This window comes from Notothenia rossii (genome assembly GCF_949606895.1).
Source record: "Notothenia rossii genome assembly, chromosome: 2".
NCBI classification, from domain to species: domain Eukaryota; kingdom Metazoa; phylum Chordata; class Actinopteri; order Perciformes; family Nototheniidae; genus Notothenia; species Notothenia rossii.
The window spans coordinates 49,440,509-49,456,995 of record NC_136904.1 but is presented as its reverse complement, the minus strand read 5'-3'; the positions used below and the strand labels follow the sequence as shown (position 1 = coordinate 49,456,995).

The 16,487-nt window shown below is 40.8% G+C and overlaps 1 protein-coding gene across 4 annotated transcripts; it reads right to left on the bottom strand.

Annotated features, from left to right (window-relative positions):
• Positions 1-3,345: 3,345 nt before the first annotated feature.
• On the bottom strand, positions 3,346-15,940 carry LOC307029348 (uncharacterized protein). Of its 4 annotated transcripts, XM_079665252.1 has the most exons (11): positions 15,633-15,937; positions 13,073-15,273; positions 11,395-11,628; positions 11,090-11,162; positions 10,855-10,948; positions 10,252-10,759; positions 5,708-5,825; positions 5,465-5,566; positions 5,199-5,369; positions 4,849-5,025; positions 3,346-4,484 (listed from the first exon to the last, which is right to left on the bottom strand). In XM_079665252.1, exons 6-11 carry the CDS (start codon positions 10,255-10,257, stop codon positions 4,174-4,176), a joined length of 885 nt encoding a protein of 294 aa, XP_079521378.1. In that variant the 5' UTR covers positions 10,258-10,759; positions 10,855-10,948; positions 11,090-11,162; positions 11,395-11,628; positions 13,073-15,273; positions 15,633-15,937; the 3' UTR covers positions 3,346-4,173. The 4 variants fall into 4 exon arrangements, with proteins under 4 accessions (XP_079521378.1, XP_079521377.1, XP_079521375.1 ...); XM_079665251.1 differs by having other exon boundaries at positions 10,252-10,377; positions 10,640-10,759; positions 10,855-11,628; XM_079665249.1 differs by lacking the exons at positions 10,252-10,759; positions 10,855-10,948; positions 11,090-11,162; positions 11,395-11,628 and having other exon boundaries at positions 13,073-13,199; positions 13,384-15,273; positions 15,633-15,940.
• Positions 15,941-16,487: the final 547 nt, after the last annotated feature.

The following is a 16,487-nucleotide window of genomic DNA, read 5'->3' as shown; positions in this document are numbered from 1 at the left end:
CAGACTTACATTGTTTTTGACTTGAAAGATCCCTGTATGCATTGTTTTATGGCCACTGGCAATTCATTTCACAGGTGAATTACATATTGATGTAAAATGAAGCTCAGCGCAAGTTCTTTCAGGAAGACTGGGTATATATATATATATATATATATATATATATATATATATATATATACATTCACTCCGCAGCTGCATATAATCAGCTCATCACAGTCGTTCTCTTTAACATATTACATTTCACCTCATTCTCCAGCAGCCAATCACCGTGCTAGAGCCAGACTTTAAAATGGCAGTCAGCTGTTATTTCAGGTGTTCATGCTGCCGCCCGCCTCCTCCCCATCCACCTCCTTTCATCACATCCAGTGCCAGGAGAGCTAATCCAAAGACCTCATCACACCTCCTCTTCATCCCATCTCCTCATCAAATCCAGATCTTCAGTATCATCACCAGTGTCTAGACCCCGGGGGGTTCCCTATACAGTATGCTCACGGCTGCATTTCCCCCTTTAGATATACCATTTCAGGATCGGGGTCTAATCGCCAAAGACTTAACATTTATCGTATGGCATGTGTCAATAAATGTTCTTTAAACAAAATGAAGTCTCTCCTGATTGAAATACACAGAAGCAGCCCACAAGGGGTCCTTGAGATGATAGTACATTATTGAAAACATTAATAACAGAATGCTTAATGCACAAAACATCAAGAAATAAGTAGCCAATGCTTCAATCCTTTGAGAATACACTGTTTGTAGTCTATTTTAATTTAATAATAGATTACATTTATGAAGCGCTTTTCCTGGTGCTCAAAGCGCTTATAAGCAAGTAAAACAAAATAACAACAAAAGTAGAAATTGCTAAGCTAGGTGGAATAAAGGCAAGGGGTTAGTTGATTAGGAGTTGAAGGCAAGAGTGAAAAGGTGAGTTTTGAGGGAATGTGTGTAATCGGATCTATGGGAGTCCGGCTGTTTCCGCACGGACATTGTAGTTAGCCGGACTCCCTGTTTCCTGTGAAATCCGGAAAAGTTGTTTAAAAATAAAACAATACTTTATTCCGAGTTTGCTTTCTTTTCTCTTTGGAGGTCATGACATAACGGCAATATAATACACGGTTCGGCTGCATTAAATATTACACATCTGCCGTAGTTCTGTATTTATAGAGCCCTGATGAGAAGGCTTCTGGACAAACAGGAAGAACTGCCCCCAAAACTGAAAAGGTGACGTGAATCATAAATATGTCAGCAATTAAACAACATCTTAGATTTCTTTTCACGCAATACGTCTCCTTTCAGTATCAACACTAATTCGGCTGACTTATATATTTGATCCAATTGGTAGATAGGCGATATTTACACCATAACGGTGCACAGCTGATAGAAAGCAAGCCTAGTGGTTGAAGCACGTTATTGAATTTTAATATTTTTATTATTAGATATTAATAGGAGAGACAGACAGACAAACTAATAAGTGAGAATGTGTTGGTTTGTTACAATCAGAGGCACATTTAGCAAATATGGCAGTAGCCATCGATCATCGTAAGATAAGATATACTTTATTGATCCCAAGTTGGCCATTTTTTCGTTACAGCAGCATGTGTAACAGTTGTAAGTATGCAGTGGTGTTTATTTGTAAATCATTTAGTATAATCACACAAATTCTGTGTTTTATATTTAATAATTCTGTGTTCTTTATTTATTGAATGTTCAATACCTGACAGTATAATACCTATGTATAATATCAGTTAAAATAAGTGCTTAAACATAGCCTACAGTAGTTAACATTGCAGGAAAGCAATATATCAATACTTTGTCAGGCTTAGATATTAATAGGAGACACAGACAGATAAACCAATGGTCTAAAGGCCTCTTTTGAATAAGAAAAAAGCTATCTGCTATACTACTATCATATATCATAAGAATCAAAGGAACAGTTCAGCGCCCCACAACTTCATTGCAAACAGTTACAACCTTGACTTTACATCAGAAAGAACAAACATTAAAGAAGTGACTAACTGCATCAATTAGGGTTAAACGTGTATTCAGCTAAAACATATACATCGCTGCAGTTATTATCCAGTGGAAAGCCCTTACCTACTGGCCTAGTTGAATGAAAGTGGTTACTTTTTTTTAATTTTTTGTGGCAGACAAAGCTATTATAGTAGGAACCTGCGACCCAAGTTTTTCATCTCCGACCTTTTTCATCTCTGACCTTGTTAAACATTGAACATTCAATAAATGAGGAACAGAGAATTATTAAATATAAAACACAGAATTTGTGAGATTATACTAAATTATTTACAAATAAACACCACCGCATATTTAGAACTGTTAAACATGCTGCTGTAACGAAAAAAATTCCGACTTGGGATCAATAAAGTATATCTTATCTTAAGATGATCGATGGCTACTGCCATATTTGCTAAATGTGCCTCTGAACCTTGACAAGTGCATCTTTCAGGCTTATCAATTAACAACAGGAGGGGTCACAGACATAAGACCGGCTGTTAAATAAAGCTCTTCTGACCTTAGCTGTCATGTGGGTATATATTAATGATGCCCATTATGGACACAAGCAATTTTCACCCATGTATTAATTATATGTTTTAAATTTGAGTGTTTCCTATCCCCTAAACCTCCAGGGATGTACACAGTTTAATACTGGCAACTTCTAATTATGGGAAATACGAAAACGTCTTATAAAACTACAATTCCCAGTAGAGACGTGCCATAGAACATGTTGCAAAATACACATGTGTAGTACGTGTAGCACGTGTAGTTCTGGGGACGGGGTGGGGGAGGGGGGGGGTGGACCCGTCCGAGTCCAGTTTTGGATAGTCTGCCGTGGTTCCATCCCATTTAAAAGTGCTGTTTGACACTCGGCGTAAGGGGCGTAACCCTCGGCGCATTCCAACATCCAATCACAGCTTGAGGACTAATCACGGGGGTTCTCAAACATAGCGGAGAGAATACTTACTTCCGGGTGTAAAATTCTCTAAAGCAACTTCTCTGAGCTGCTCCGACTCTCGGTCCTGACGGCTCCAAATGTCCGACATTATACAATTAAACAAATAAATAAACACAAGGATAATTGTGTCTTATTGTTGAGTAAATAACACTGTGTGGTTTAGAAAATAATACAACATGAGAAGTACGAGTTGGGAGTGAGAATGTGTTGATATTTACCCTGCATTATGCACATGTTACTAATAAAGGATTATGTTATTGTATAAACTCTATTTACAATGTATTCACATTAACAGTTCATAATCAACGAATGACAAAATGCAGTGACACGAAAACAACCATTGTATAGCATTTGTTTGAGTAATAAGAGGCAGTTAAATATAAAGGCAAGGCAATTTATTTTCATACACATCAGCAAGTCAAAGCGCTTTAAATAAACGGAAGTACAAAATATAAACACATTTTCACATTACTATGAACTCGGGCGAAACAAGTGCATAGTTTAATATTGTTCTCATATATAGTGTTTTATAATGTTACATTACATTACATTGCATTTAGCTGACGCTTTTATCCAAAGCGACTTACAATAAGTGCATTCGACCAGGAAGATACAAACTTGAAGAAAGCAGAATCATATAAGTACATCAGGTTTCATAGAGCTAAAACATTTAAAGTGCTACTCAACTGGCTTTAGATAAGCCAGTCCTTTGTTAGTATATAAGTGCTTTGTTAGTTCTTTGTTAGTAATTCTTTGTTAGTAATTCTTTGTTAATAATTCTATCGCTCGAAGTGGAGTCTAAAGAGATGAGTTTTCAGTCTGCGCCGGTCGATGTGTAAGCTTTCTGCTGTCCTGGTTTCAATGAGGAGCTCATTCCACCATTTTGGAGCCAGGATAGCAAACCCACGTGTTTTTGCTGATGGGAACTTGGGTCCCCCTCGCAGTGCGGTTGCAGCGAGCTGTTTGGCCGATGCAGAGCGGAGTGCACGTGCTGGGGGTGTACGGTTTAACCATGTACTGGATGTAGGAAGGGCCAGATCCATTCACAGCATGGTACGCAAGTACCAGTGTCTTGAAGTGGATTCTGGCAGTTACTGGAAGCAAGTGAAGGGAGCGGAGGAGCGGCGTGGTGTGGGAATGTTTTGGAAGATTGTAGACCAGACGAGCCGCTGCATTCTGTCTTTATTTTGTATGGCTTTAAGTGTGTTTTAAATGTGTTTTGTCGTTATTATGGCGTGCATCAGCATGTGGACGTGACACGTCCCTTGTGAAAGAGCTCTCCAGTGCCTCTGTGTTGCTTGGCAGAAACCTTTACAGGTCTTCTTCCTCAGACTCAGGGCTAGTGTAGTCATTGTCATCCGACTCCTCAATGTCCTGCTGTAATTGAAGATCATGGCATTAGCGGCTACACCGCAGTACGCATGTACAGCCTGTTTGTGTTGGCTTTTGAGGAAGTGCCACCTCCGACTGAGGACACTCTTGAGCCCATGTGCAGCATCCTCTATCAGGTCACCGAAATCTGTAGAGGAATAATCACACAGCAAAAGGGCTCAATGTAAACAAACCATGACAATTGCAAATCTCTTCGCATTGTACAATGCTGCATATGTAAAAACACTACAAAATAGGTAAATCCATCTTAAACTGAAGGATGTTACTATATATTGGGTGCCAAATGGGACATGTTGATTAATGTTTATATAGTGCTTAACAAATAGTCAATAGACAGAAAATAATCGATTATGATCTTGATAATGAATAGTTTCAGTAATTTACTATTTCACTTCGGCCTGACACAGTGACAGATGTGTTCTACTTATGTAAGACATGCAATGTGTTGAAGAGGTGATGAAAATATTCAAATGTTAAGATCTCAGACATACTGCTGGTTTTGATGCCCTCCAAAGTCTGTCCTCTGAGTGCTTCCACTTCTTGCACTTCCTTCAGAAGCAACATGATGTGCTGCGACATCTCTTTCACCAGGATGCTCTGCTCCTCCTCCAAACGTCTGACCAGCATTACCTGGTCAAAGACAGACCTCTTCAACCTGAAGGTGTTGCCTTTAGGTTGAGGAAAGGAATGGAGTAGTGGAAAAGGAATATTTATTCATATATTATATTATTCCAGAATGATTTTCATTTCTGAGACACAAATCTTTGTAGCAATAGCATAGGTTCTTTCATATTTTGGTATAGACTAAAAAAACAACAAGCCAAACTAGCAATTATCCTACCATTTGCATGCCTCTCCCATGGTAAGATGTAGCCCTCTGTCAGACTGCAAGCCAACTCCTCGTCGATCTGTTCTTCCTGCACTCCGGTGTTGTATTGCACAACTTTTTCGCAAAGCTTCTTCTTCAGCTCTCTCATTCTCTTCCTCTTCCTTTGCCTTGCCTGGTTGCTGTCTGAAAAGTGAAACGGAAACAAAACTGTGTCATGGTGCCAGAATGTTTTTGTTGTTTTTGAAAGGTAATTTCAATAACTACGTTTGACAACAAACCATGCTGACGATACAGATCTTGCTTCCTGCGCAAAAGAGTGACGGTGATGTTCTCAATATCCACCCTCAGTCCTTCAGTACACCCTGGGGCGTAGACTCTCTCTAAATAGTTGCAAAAAAACAATTGGAGAAGAGATACAATCAGTGACAGTCTCAGTTTCAACATATGGCCAACTTATATTGTCTGTCTAAACTTACAGTAATTAACAGATGTATATATGGAAAACCTGTGGTATGTCTTACCTGTGACTGCCCATTGCCTGACATCATACACCCACTGCTGTATGGTTTCCTGATCAAGGTTGTGCTCCTTTTTGAAGTCGCTGAAGCTGGCAGCTTCCACCTTTGCCTTCTCTGTGATCTTTACAAAAAAAAAAGAAAATGTCAGCGAAAAGCACCATGCAACACCATAATGCAAAGAACACCAGTTTTCAGTACAAGACCTTCAGAAGAACAGTTGAAACATTCCATGACACCATCTGACTTGCAAGAGGAAGTGTGGATAAGGGAGAACATAATGTATACTGTATAGCTATGAGGTTACATTGCAGACATCCTTCATAAATATGTAATGTCAGATGAGAAGACAATTGTAATTTGCCCTTACTTTGACATATCTGTGGGCTAAAACTTGTTAAAGATGTTATGTACCTCGCATTTTGCTGTATGGGCTTTAGAAATGGCCTCATTTCTGTCAACGGCAGAAGCTCTGGTAATCCCTCGGCTATTTTGTTAAAGGCCATGTAATGCATCTAACACAGGTGTTTTTTAACATGTAGTTTAGATATCACCAGAATAAAAATAAATAAAAATGTTTAAAGTTTCGTCATAATTAAATGACATATACGTTAAAAACCGATGTTGGTTCCGAAGTTTGCCGAGTACGCCCCCGATCACTCCCGAACGAGCGGTGACGTCACACGTGGCAAACATTGCCATTTGATCAAATCAGTCCAAATGGCAAGCAACGCGATAACTTCAGACAGCGACAGCGACAGCGATCATTCAAGCTCAGATTCAGTGGGTTATCTGGATTCAGTTACAGAAGTAGAGAGTGAACCAGCTAGCCTTTCACTTCAAGGCATTTTGCCTTATAAGTACGAGCCTCCTGCCCAGCAATCGAACAACGAGGCAGAAACTTGTGAAAGAGAAGCGGATTCCGCAGCCGGCGAGACTCGAGTCGGCAATACTGAATGGTAAATTCTGTTTTATTTAGTTTGACCTGCACTAAATGTCGATCTTAATTTGTCATCTGTTCCTCACACGTCCGGCAGATATTGTTTTGTTTTTTAATGTTATGTACAATATTCAGGTGTACATGTCAATGCTGTGAAAGCATGCCCACTGCAGATGAATGTGTATGCTGCAGAGAGATCTGGCAGGTGATGGAACAAATAGACAGTTTGCAACCTACTGACCAGATAGCAGAGTCCTGCATCGGGTCGGGTGTCCGCGGGTACCCGACGGGTGACCCGCAAAAAAGGTGATTTGCGGGTGGTATTTTTTCAAACGCTTTTTTCCGGGTTCGCTTCTGGGTAAAACAAAGATGATGCGGGTCCGGTTGCGGGTGTTGCATAATAAATATATTTAAACAATAATAATTTAGTTTAATGTTTAAATCCTCAGACCTCTCCTCCGCGGTACCGAGCATAATCATAACCTCTGCAGTGCATCTATCTGCTGCTGAGCGCACCACATTCTGAATGGCTGAGGTGAAGCTCTCTATAGCGGAGAATACAGCATTTTCAATAACTCTTCCTCAAGAGCAAAATCCAACGTCTGGGAGGCTTTTGGTGTCATCCTAGATGGAGAAAATAAACAACATCCCAGGCTTTTTGAGCCAAATATGCAACTGCGTGTGTTAATAATTGCACGTTGTCACTGCTTATATATATGCGGGTTCGGGTCGGGTTGCGGATCATGTGCCGGCGGGTCGGGTCGGGTTGCGGGACTAATTGGCAATATGTGCGGGTAGCGGGGCGGGTTCGGTACTGCACGTCACGGGTGCGGGGCGGGAGCGGGTCTTGAAAATCAGACCCGTGCAGGACTCTGCCAGATAGAAGACACCGACGAGAAACCAAGGTGCATTATTAGCCACCCAGGCTTTAGAGAAGGCTGTCTCAGTGTTTGGACACTGAAAATAGCGTATCTTCAATACAAACAACAACACAGAGCAGTTGATGGCCCACTACACCAGTAAGTAAATATTGATTGACCCAACTGCCTATTGCAGCTTTGCTTTCATATAATACTTTTAGTCGCTACAGATATGGTACACTTTTAAAGATACCATTAAACTCTTTCAAGCAGTCAAAAACAGCTTGGCTTTTGTTTTTTCTGTGTATGCAAGTTCAATGTATGCTTGAGAAAAGAAACAACTACACATGTGAGGAAATATATAAGAGGTCTATGATTCTGTCAAGCAGTCATGTATAACCTCATATTTATTTTGTACAAGTAAAATACAAATAGCATGTTATAAGCCAATTTGTAACAATTGCTACATAATAGTAGGCTACTACATAACATTTTATTTTTCTCCAAATATATTTATAATCTGTATACTTTTTTTTCATTAGGAAGTATCGATATACAGCTTATCGACAGTTTGTACGTTGGTGCTGGGGTGTAGGCCTACTCGGCCCAAAAATCAGAGTCCCGCTGCATGTGCTGTAACCGAGATACGGAAGACTTACCCTGAGCCGGGAGGCCGCTATCAGGGATTTCAATGGCCAAATCTGTAATTTGACATAAGTCATGCAGCTGAACTGGTTAAAATGGTTTCGCATGATGTAAATAATTTACAAAGTACATCATTTACAATATTATTTTTCCAAATAAACATGTAAATATAACAACATTTTCCAAATCACAAATTTGTAAGATTGTATTAATTTACTGTTTGATAAATAAAAAAGGGTTCTTTTGTTAATTTTTCACTTGTAACATTTTATCTTTATTGCAGTGTACATTAGTCTATTTTGGTATATGTGCGAGCCCACAAATAATTAAAAGTGGTAAAAATAATAAAGATATTCAGACGTAATTCATTTTTGGCCTTACTTATTTCACTTCAACTTTTATATATTTCAGTCACTAGGCAAGTTCACTGTACTCTGGTGACATTTAGCTCAAGCTGGCATAACACCTGTAGTAACTTAATTCTGACCCGAGTTTTGTGCACAATCTTCCAGCACCCATGATCAATGTTTATAGCAATCAGGAAACATTCACAGCTCACAACTACACATCGCTTCCCCATCATGAATTGTTAGATAAAAAAAGTTTAGCGAGGTCCGGTTACACATATGTTGAGCGAAAATAGCGGAAGGATACAAAACAAACAATCCAGACGAGGCTGGTGTTTGCCACGTGTGACGTCACACAGCTGGGTTAATGGCTGGCAAGCTTTTCGCTACCGGAGCGGAATAACACGGGAAAGTGGCACACATTTCATGTTATTTGGGGGGTATTTATGGAAAGAATCATTGATGTTGATATGTCAAATGAAACAGTGGAAAGTGATGAAGCGATTTATTAACACAGAATAACTTTTATTTTGGACATTACATGGACTTTAAGGTATGGCCAGTAGGCATGGGCGGTATCATTTTTTTCATACCGTCATACCTTGCTGACATCATACCGGGGTATACGGTATATGACGGTATCAGTCCCAATTTAAGGGGTCATTTCTCCCAAAAAATGTTTTACTCACTATATCAACAGCCAGCCCCACCAAAAATATTTTCCACCAGCCGCCACTGACGGTATGACTTGGGTCGACTTGAGTGAGGTGGCGTTCGGCGGCAAATAGATGTTTCGAACGGTATATTATATGTTCGGTGTAAAATGCAGCCCGAGCCGGTAGACGCTCGCAAAGTGCCGCGACGTGCGCGCAAGTGCAAAACAAGGGCTGCATACATGACACATTGTGCAAATGGCACATTTTGAGATTGGATACAGGACGCGTTTGTAGATGTCCGACGTTGTTTCCATAGTGAGCTAAATTAACAATATATCATCATACATAAACATTTTCCGGGAGTAAATACTTGACTTAAAGTATGCTATATTCACTAACTAGTTTGGCAATATTATTCCGTGCATATGTTAAAAACCTTATTTCCATTTGATTCATTGGATTACTCGCGTGAATGTTTAGCACGTAAATGCTTTCGTTTTTAAAACCGTCCGACCTCGACTACAAAACCATCAACCAGTTGCATAGGATTAAGAAATGTCAACACTCACTCACCCCGTCTTAAACATTCCCAAAGAAGTGCCTCTGTCTCTCGTTGTGCTGGATGAAGTCACTGGCGACGAGTAAACCCAAAATAATCCCAAACAGGCGCAGAGGCATTTTTCTTTTTTACTAGTTGTCCGAGTTCGGGGCCGGCAAATGCTGCCGCCATCTTGCTCAGCTCAGCTCTGTGCTGAGCTCTGAGAGCGGGAAAGACGGACTGCCCTCCCCTGCCCTCTGCTGGCGCGTGCTGTGCATTACAACCAATGTCGTCCCTGTCAAAACTCCGTGTCAGTGTAATAGAATGAAACACATCTGTGATTTGGCGCACAGTCTGTGACGTCACGGTATTGAAAATCATACCGACGGTATTTCGAAATACCCTGGTATACCGTAATACCGTCATACCGCCCAAGCCTAATGGCCAGTACCTAAGAAGCAGGAGCAGCATTTTGTGACAATATCAATATCATCTAAAATGACTGCTGAGACATGGGCCATTTTAAACATTGTTGTGGATGTGCAATATGACAGTGAGGATTACCTGCATGTTACATCCATATAGAAGAAGTCAACATTTGCCTTCTTCGACATCTCTTTTTGGAGAAACATTGGGTAAGCGTATATTTCTCCACGGAAGTGGTTCAGTCCTCGTAAGAGAAACCCATGTCTGATTAATCAGAAGAAAATCTAGTTGTTAATAATAAACTGACACAGCAAAGTCTGGCTTAAGCACTCATCTCTGTCATCTAGGTGGCTATAACAACAAATAACACTTGGATGTTACAAATGATGGATCAATTCCGCTTCAACATCAAAAGTGTTTAATGCTTCCAATTCTTACAAAGACTTAGACTTGGATTGCTATTAAAACTGAAATAATGAGACCAGACTCAAGAACCAAACACATATACACACACAGACACACTTACAAATACATAACTGCAAACTGCCACTTGAATGCCCTCCTCGTCTATCTGGGCACCAGACTTTTTGGACATCTCTCTGCCAGCGGTGAATTTTGCAGTACCACAGACGGCACTGTCATTTCCCTATAAAGTCAGTTTATTACACACAAGTTTTGACATATATAAAAAAGAACACCACAGCTGTAACTGCAACTATCATAATAAGAAAAAAAACGTACACTTTTCATGTTGCCTCTGACAAGGTCAACAAATGTTGCGACTTCCTCGTACTTGGCCAGGAACAAGCCCTCATAGATTGGTGACTCCTCAGTCCTGTCCATGATAAGTTAACATACAAGTCAATAATACAAATCACATAGCACTACATTACTATGACTTGTTTTAATGTCTGTTATGGCTACTCAAAGACAACCCGGTGTGTTCTTTATCATTTTCATTAATACCTATACCTACCCTTTTGACTTGGAAAAGCGGTAATGCTTGCGGTTTCCATCACAGCAGACAGCCAACATGTCTGGAGAACATGCTGGACAAACAAAGTGATGGACCTGACACATATCCTCTTGTTTGTACTGACAGAAACAAAACTCGAAGAAGATTCGCTGAAATGTATCAGCACAGATTCTACCTGTCTGTATATTGATTTATTAAAAGTGGATTAGTAATTGTTTTGAAAGCAATGCCAACAATTAATGATATGGTATACAGTAATATGATAATATTTGTTGTATCTTTCCGTGTGATTCAGGCAGATTTACCCGTCCAGCTTGAACAGATCTGTGCTCCAACATTTTCAGAAATGCCTGCCTGGACATGGCTGGTGCTGTCACCCTTCATGTGCTCGAATGAGGTGAACACATCATATTTGTAAAGCGTCTGGCAGTTGGTGCTAGCTGGCCAGTACCGATACAAAAGCAGGTCTTTAACCTCAGGAGTCCATTCTGCAGAGCAGGATGGACAGGATTTCCGAGGCAAGCAGAAATTGTATCGTCCTGTGAACAAATGGAGAGGCAGTGACCGTTTATTAAATATTATTATATTATTATACAGAGAACAGAGTCGTTATCAATTTGTTTTAAAGCTCAATAAATAACAAAGAAGACCTCTGACCGGCACTTTCCTAATTTTGTACGGAAGATTTAAACTTTAAGGGACATGTTGACCGGCGGAACATTTTTTTTACGGAAACTGCCGCACGGTCCCCTCGTTCCTTGGAAAAGGCGGAGAGGTGGGTGTTTTTCATCTGCTGGTGGACTACCTGAGAGATACAGCAGGAGAACACGCCGTCCACCGAGGAGAATAAACAGAAGGGCAACCATGGCAACCATGCTCCGGGTTCTTCTTCGCTGCTTTTGGTGTATTTCGGGCGGCAGCAGCGCCACTTACAGGCATGACATAGTACTACATCGTTTCCAGCATTTGCAGCGGTCTAGTGTGAACGGACACGTTAATGAATCGAATGCGTTTGAAAGGAAGCCTTTTTAGCGCTTGCGTATGCGTTTTACCGTGTGGGGCCGGGGTCTAAGCCAAACTATATACGGTCACAGAGATCTGCTATTTTAAAGTAAAGTCAACACATATAGACCCTAAATATAGTCTATATTAAGAACGAGAAAAGTCTTAACATATATATCCTTTTTTGTAAACATATGACAAATGTGTGAGGGTGATGACGTCAGAGCATCGTCCTATGTGCCAGGGCTTAGCCCCGGACAGCCCCAGCCCAATTTAACCCCTGGGTATTTGTGAGGGAGCTCCTATATGGGATTACCCCGCTGAAGCTCACCAAAGTTTAACATATTTCATAGTTCAAAGTTTTGTCAATTGTTTTGTTTATTGGTCAAATACTGGTTTCTAATGTTTTCTGAGGAGTTTTACTGGAATGAAAGAGCACAGAGTACAGAAGCAACAAAGCAGCATACTGCATTAAACCTGACCTTCACAGAGAGGTTGAAGTTCATGTGGAGAGAAGGCTTCAGTAGTCTGTCTGCACTCTGTTTAGTTTTGCTATCTTACAATCAATATAGTAAATGTGAGGTAAAGTGTGTTGCCAATGTAACCGGTTAGAACTCAAAGTTGCGATGAGGTCTTAAAATGTATGGAAAGGGTCTTAAAAAAGGTCTTAAAAGGTATTAAATTTGACTTCAGGATTCCTTCATATACCCTGTTACCACAGCATCACAATGACAATTTACATTTGCCATACTTTTATCCAAATCGAGGTACACATGTTCAAAAATACAACACAAGCAAGGATTATCAGTCACAGGCTCTTACAATATCTTGATTTAATTTGAAAATGTTTTAAACATTGCAACAGATTTGTCAAGAGGTATCTTTACATTACATAATTTCTTACTGTGTACACCAAAATAACTTTGTTATGAATTATCTTTATTCTTAGATTTAGAAATCATGATATAGTAAAGAACAAACCTGATGCGGAGCGTTGAGTTTCCCGTTGTCTCTCACGTCTGCGTGAGACCACTGGATTAGAAAGGGGTCTCTTCCTGCTTTTTCTTTTCTTTTTCGGAGGGATGGCAGGGGTTTCAGTAGCCTATATCTTTTCAGAGGTTGAGATCAACAACAAAGTTGTAATACAACATAAGACAGCAGCACTTATATTTGAGCAATTATTTAACGGTTGCATAAAAAGGTCTAACGGACCCTTTACATTACATCAATAAAAAGCAATAGCAATGATTATATTACAGACTTGGGTATTTGCTTATCATGAAAAGCCTCACCCTGGCCTCATGGACAAGAGCCTCGCTAATCAATGCTGCCATGTGCATCCTGGCCTCATTGGGATCCTCAAAGACCCTCACTTCACGGTTGAGGGACATGGCATACAAAGAGAGAGTGAGTAATTAAAAGAGAAAGTGAGAGAGAGTGATTGAAAAAGAGAAGGTGAGAGAGTGATTGAAAGAGAGACAGTGAGAGAGAGAGTGGCTCTTAAAAGTGCCGTGTGGTGCCGACACGCAAATATAAAAGATTCCGTGACTCCACCACGCAATTCGGTGTTAAGGAGTCGTGGAGGAGTCACGCATTCTGGTGAGATCAGGTTGGCCGTATACTGTATATCTCATGGCGCTGCTGTAGCCTATCTGTACATTATAAAACCATGATCTGTATCTGTACTAGAGAAAGATATTTAGCTTAGTCTACTCTTTGTATTATAATAGGACCCTTCGTCTGTGTGTCCTTGTGTTCTACTGATTTGGATATTATTCCCCCGTTATTTATTTGTTTCAGTGCTCTTGTAGGACTTAAGTAAGGAATCAGGTGTGTGTGCCATTAAGATCAAGCAAAAACATTCTCAGAATCAAGCAAAACTAAGAGTTTGAGAAAAACTCATCAGAGGAGATTTGTCACATTTTTCATGTGCGCATCTCACAAATGCATGTTCCTCACAAATGTGGCACCATTTGAAAGGTAAGAAAACATACATAGCCTACATAAATATATATATACAGGGTTGGGAGGGTTACTTTGTAAATGTAATCAGTTACTGATTACTGAATACATGGCTCTGAAAGTAATCCGAATAAAGTTAAACGTCTTAAAAAACGTAATCAGATTACTTTTGGATTACTTTCTTTTTCCATCACAGATGGTATGTTTTGGTGTACAGGAGACACAAAAAGTAAACTGAACGTGTTTTCTACTGTTTTAATGGCTTATCAAGAGCACAACTGAAAAATAACACCTAAAACGATGCAACGACATAATAAACTTTTTGGGGATGCAGCTTGGGATGTGAGGAGTGAGGGACACGGCTTAGAACGGGCGTGTCGCCTTCTGTCCTGCCAGTGTTGGCAGGACATGAATTAAAATGTCGATCTCGGACTTCATTTTAAGGACATGTCGGCCAGCCCTGTTCCCGCGTTACGAAATCTAAGAGGATAGCCTACAGTGGGAGCGGGGCCCCCTAAGGTCCGGGGCTCCCCCGCACCTCCGCTACGCCACGGTGTTCGGGGCCACCAGACCCACGAACACTGGCTGAATAACAGAAATATGAACACACCACCAGTTAAGGTCAAACTTAAAAATATGTTTACTAAATGTTGTATATAAATATATAAATAAAGAATAAATTAACACATCCAAAGTACAGAAAAAAGAAGAAGAAAAAAATACACTATTCCTTCCTAACAAGTTCCTCGAAGAGCTTGAGGAATTTGGCGGAGGCTTCCTCCGAGGCTGCCTGCTGGCGGTTGAAGCGGTCCTCCTCCTTGTCTGCCTCTGCCTCCAGGAACTGTAGCAAAGCGCTTTTTGTTTTTTTTCGGGGAGGGGGACCGGCAGAGGTGGATGGCTCAACACACTCCTGGCTGTACGAGCCAGACTCTGGGGCCTCCTCATCCTCCACTGTGGCCTGGCTCTAGACAGCCTCAGTGGATGTTGAGCCACTGCCAGAAGCCACAGCAGCAGTGGCCGAGTCCATCAGGGTGGGAGGGTCGATGGATGGCCTCCCACCGATGGCCTCATGCATGGCAGTAAAAATACGGATCTATTATGTTTCCAATCCAGGAAAATGTCACTCACTCAGGCTTTCTTGGCAGTGTGCCTTCGGCCAGTAAAAAGGTTATCGTTCTCGACCCTCACTTTGATGAGGGTCAGAATGTCTTGCTCTGTCCCTGTGAAAAGACAAAGTAAAAGGTATAGCTTAAAACTGTTGGAAGATTTACAGACTGTAATGAGCGATGGATTCTAGTGTACAACATAGCCCAAACCAAATGATGGTGCTGAATGCTAAACAAAGTTCTGGTTGATTTAACACTCTTACAAAAAAATTAACGTTTTTACTTTTAAACATCATGGCATGCTGTAGCAGGATTGGGTGTGGTTAAAATGTGGATAAAAACATAAAGAATATCAGGTGAAATGTCAATAAGGAATGCGGTTAGAGGGCTCTAACTGCATACAGACGGGCGGAGTTGGATCGCGCATTTCCCTTCTTAAATAACTAATGCAACGTATCATTGTCAACACTTACATTTGTGCATTGCTCCCGCCATGGTTTTGAAATGATTCCAGCGGTGTGTCACGCCTATTTTATACCCAACGTTCCCGGAAATGCATCCGCGAAGGAGCCGCGAAGGACCGTGGAGGACCCATCAGTGTATCCTCGGTTATAGCTCCTCCAGAGAGCCTCCTCGACGCTCGATCCTCGGTCCTCGAAGTGCATTTAGAGAATTGAGATGTCCTTCAACATGGCGCGCTGAAATTCATTTCCAGGTCACTACCGGAGGACAGAGGAGTCGAGGAGTCGAGGAGGGGAATTTGACGAAATGAGAAAGGGCCCTTCTCTGCCTCAATGTGTGTGTGAGAGACACCTTCTTCTTCTTCTTTTCTTTAATGGCGAATCGCTTCCACTTGGAGCATATATCGCCACCTACTGTTGAGTTATTAAATGTTCATATTAAATCCTTGTCCTCAGACCAGTGCTTTTGAGGAATTTGAAGATCAGCTTGTTTGCTTCATTTCTTGATTTACTTTCATATATTGACTTGAAATCCATGTCCTTGATGTTGAGTTGTTCCAGTGCAGTTTTCAGAATGAATATTTGTCTGTTATAGTCCGGGCAGCTAAAAAATACATGATGTATTGTCTCTGGTTGTTGGCAACCATCACAATTGCCATTTGGATGTTTTCCAATCAGATGCAGTGATGAGTTTAGTCCAGAGTGTCCCAATTTTATCCTGCTGTTAATGTTCTGTTCTCTTCTACTACTCCCCCAAGTGCTTCCTGTTCCTACTTCCCTTTGTATCTAGTATAAATGTCTTCCTTTGGTGTTACTTTCCCATAGTTTTTGCCATTGTTGCTTGATAACCACTTTTGTAAAAGATTT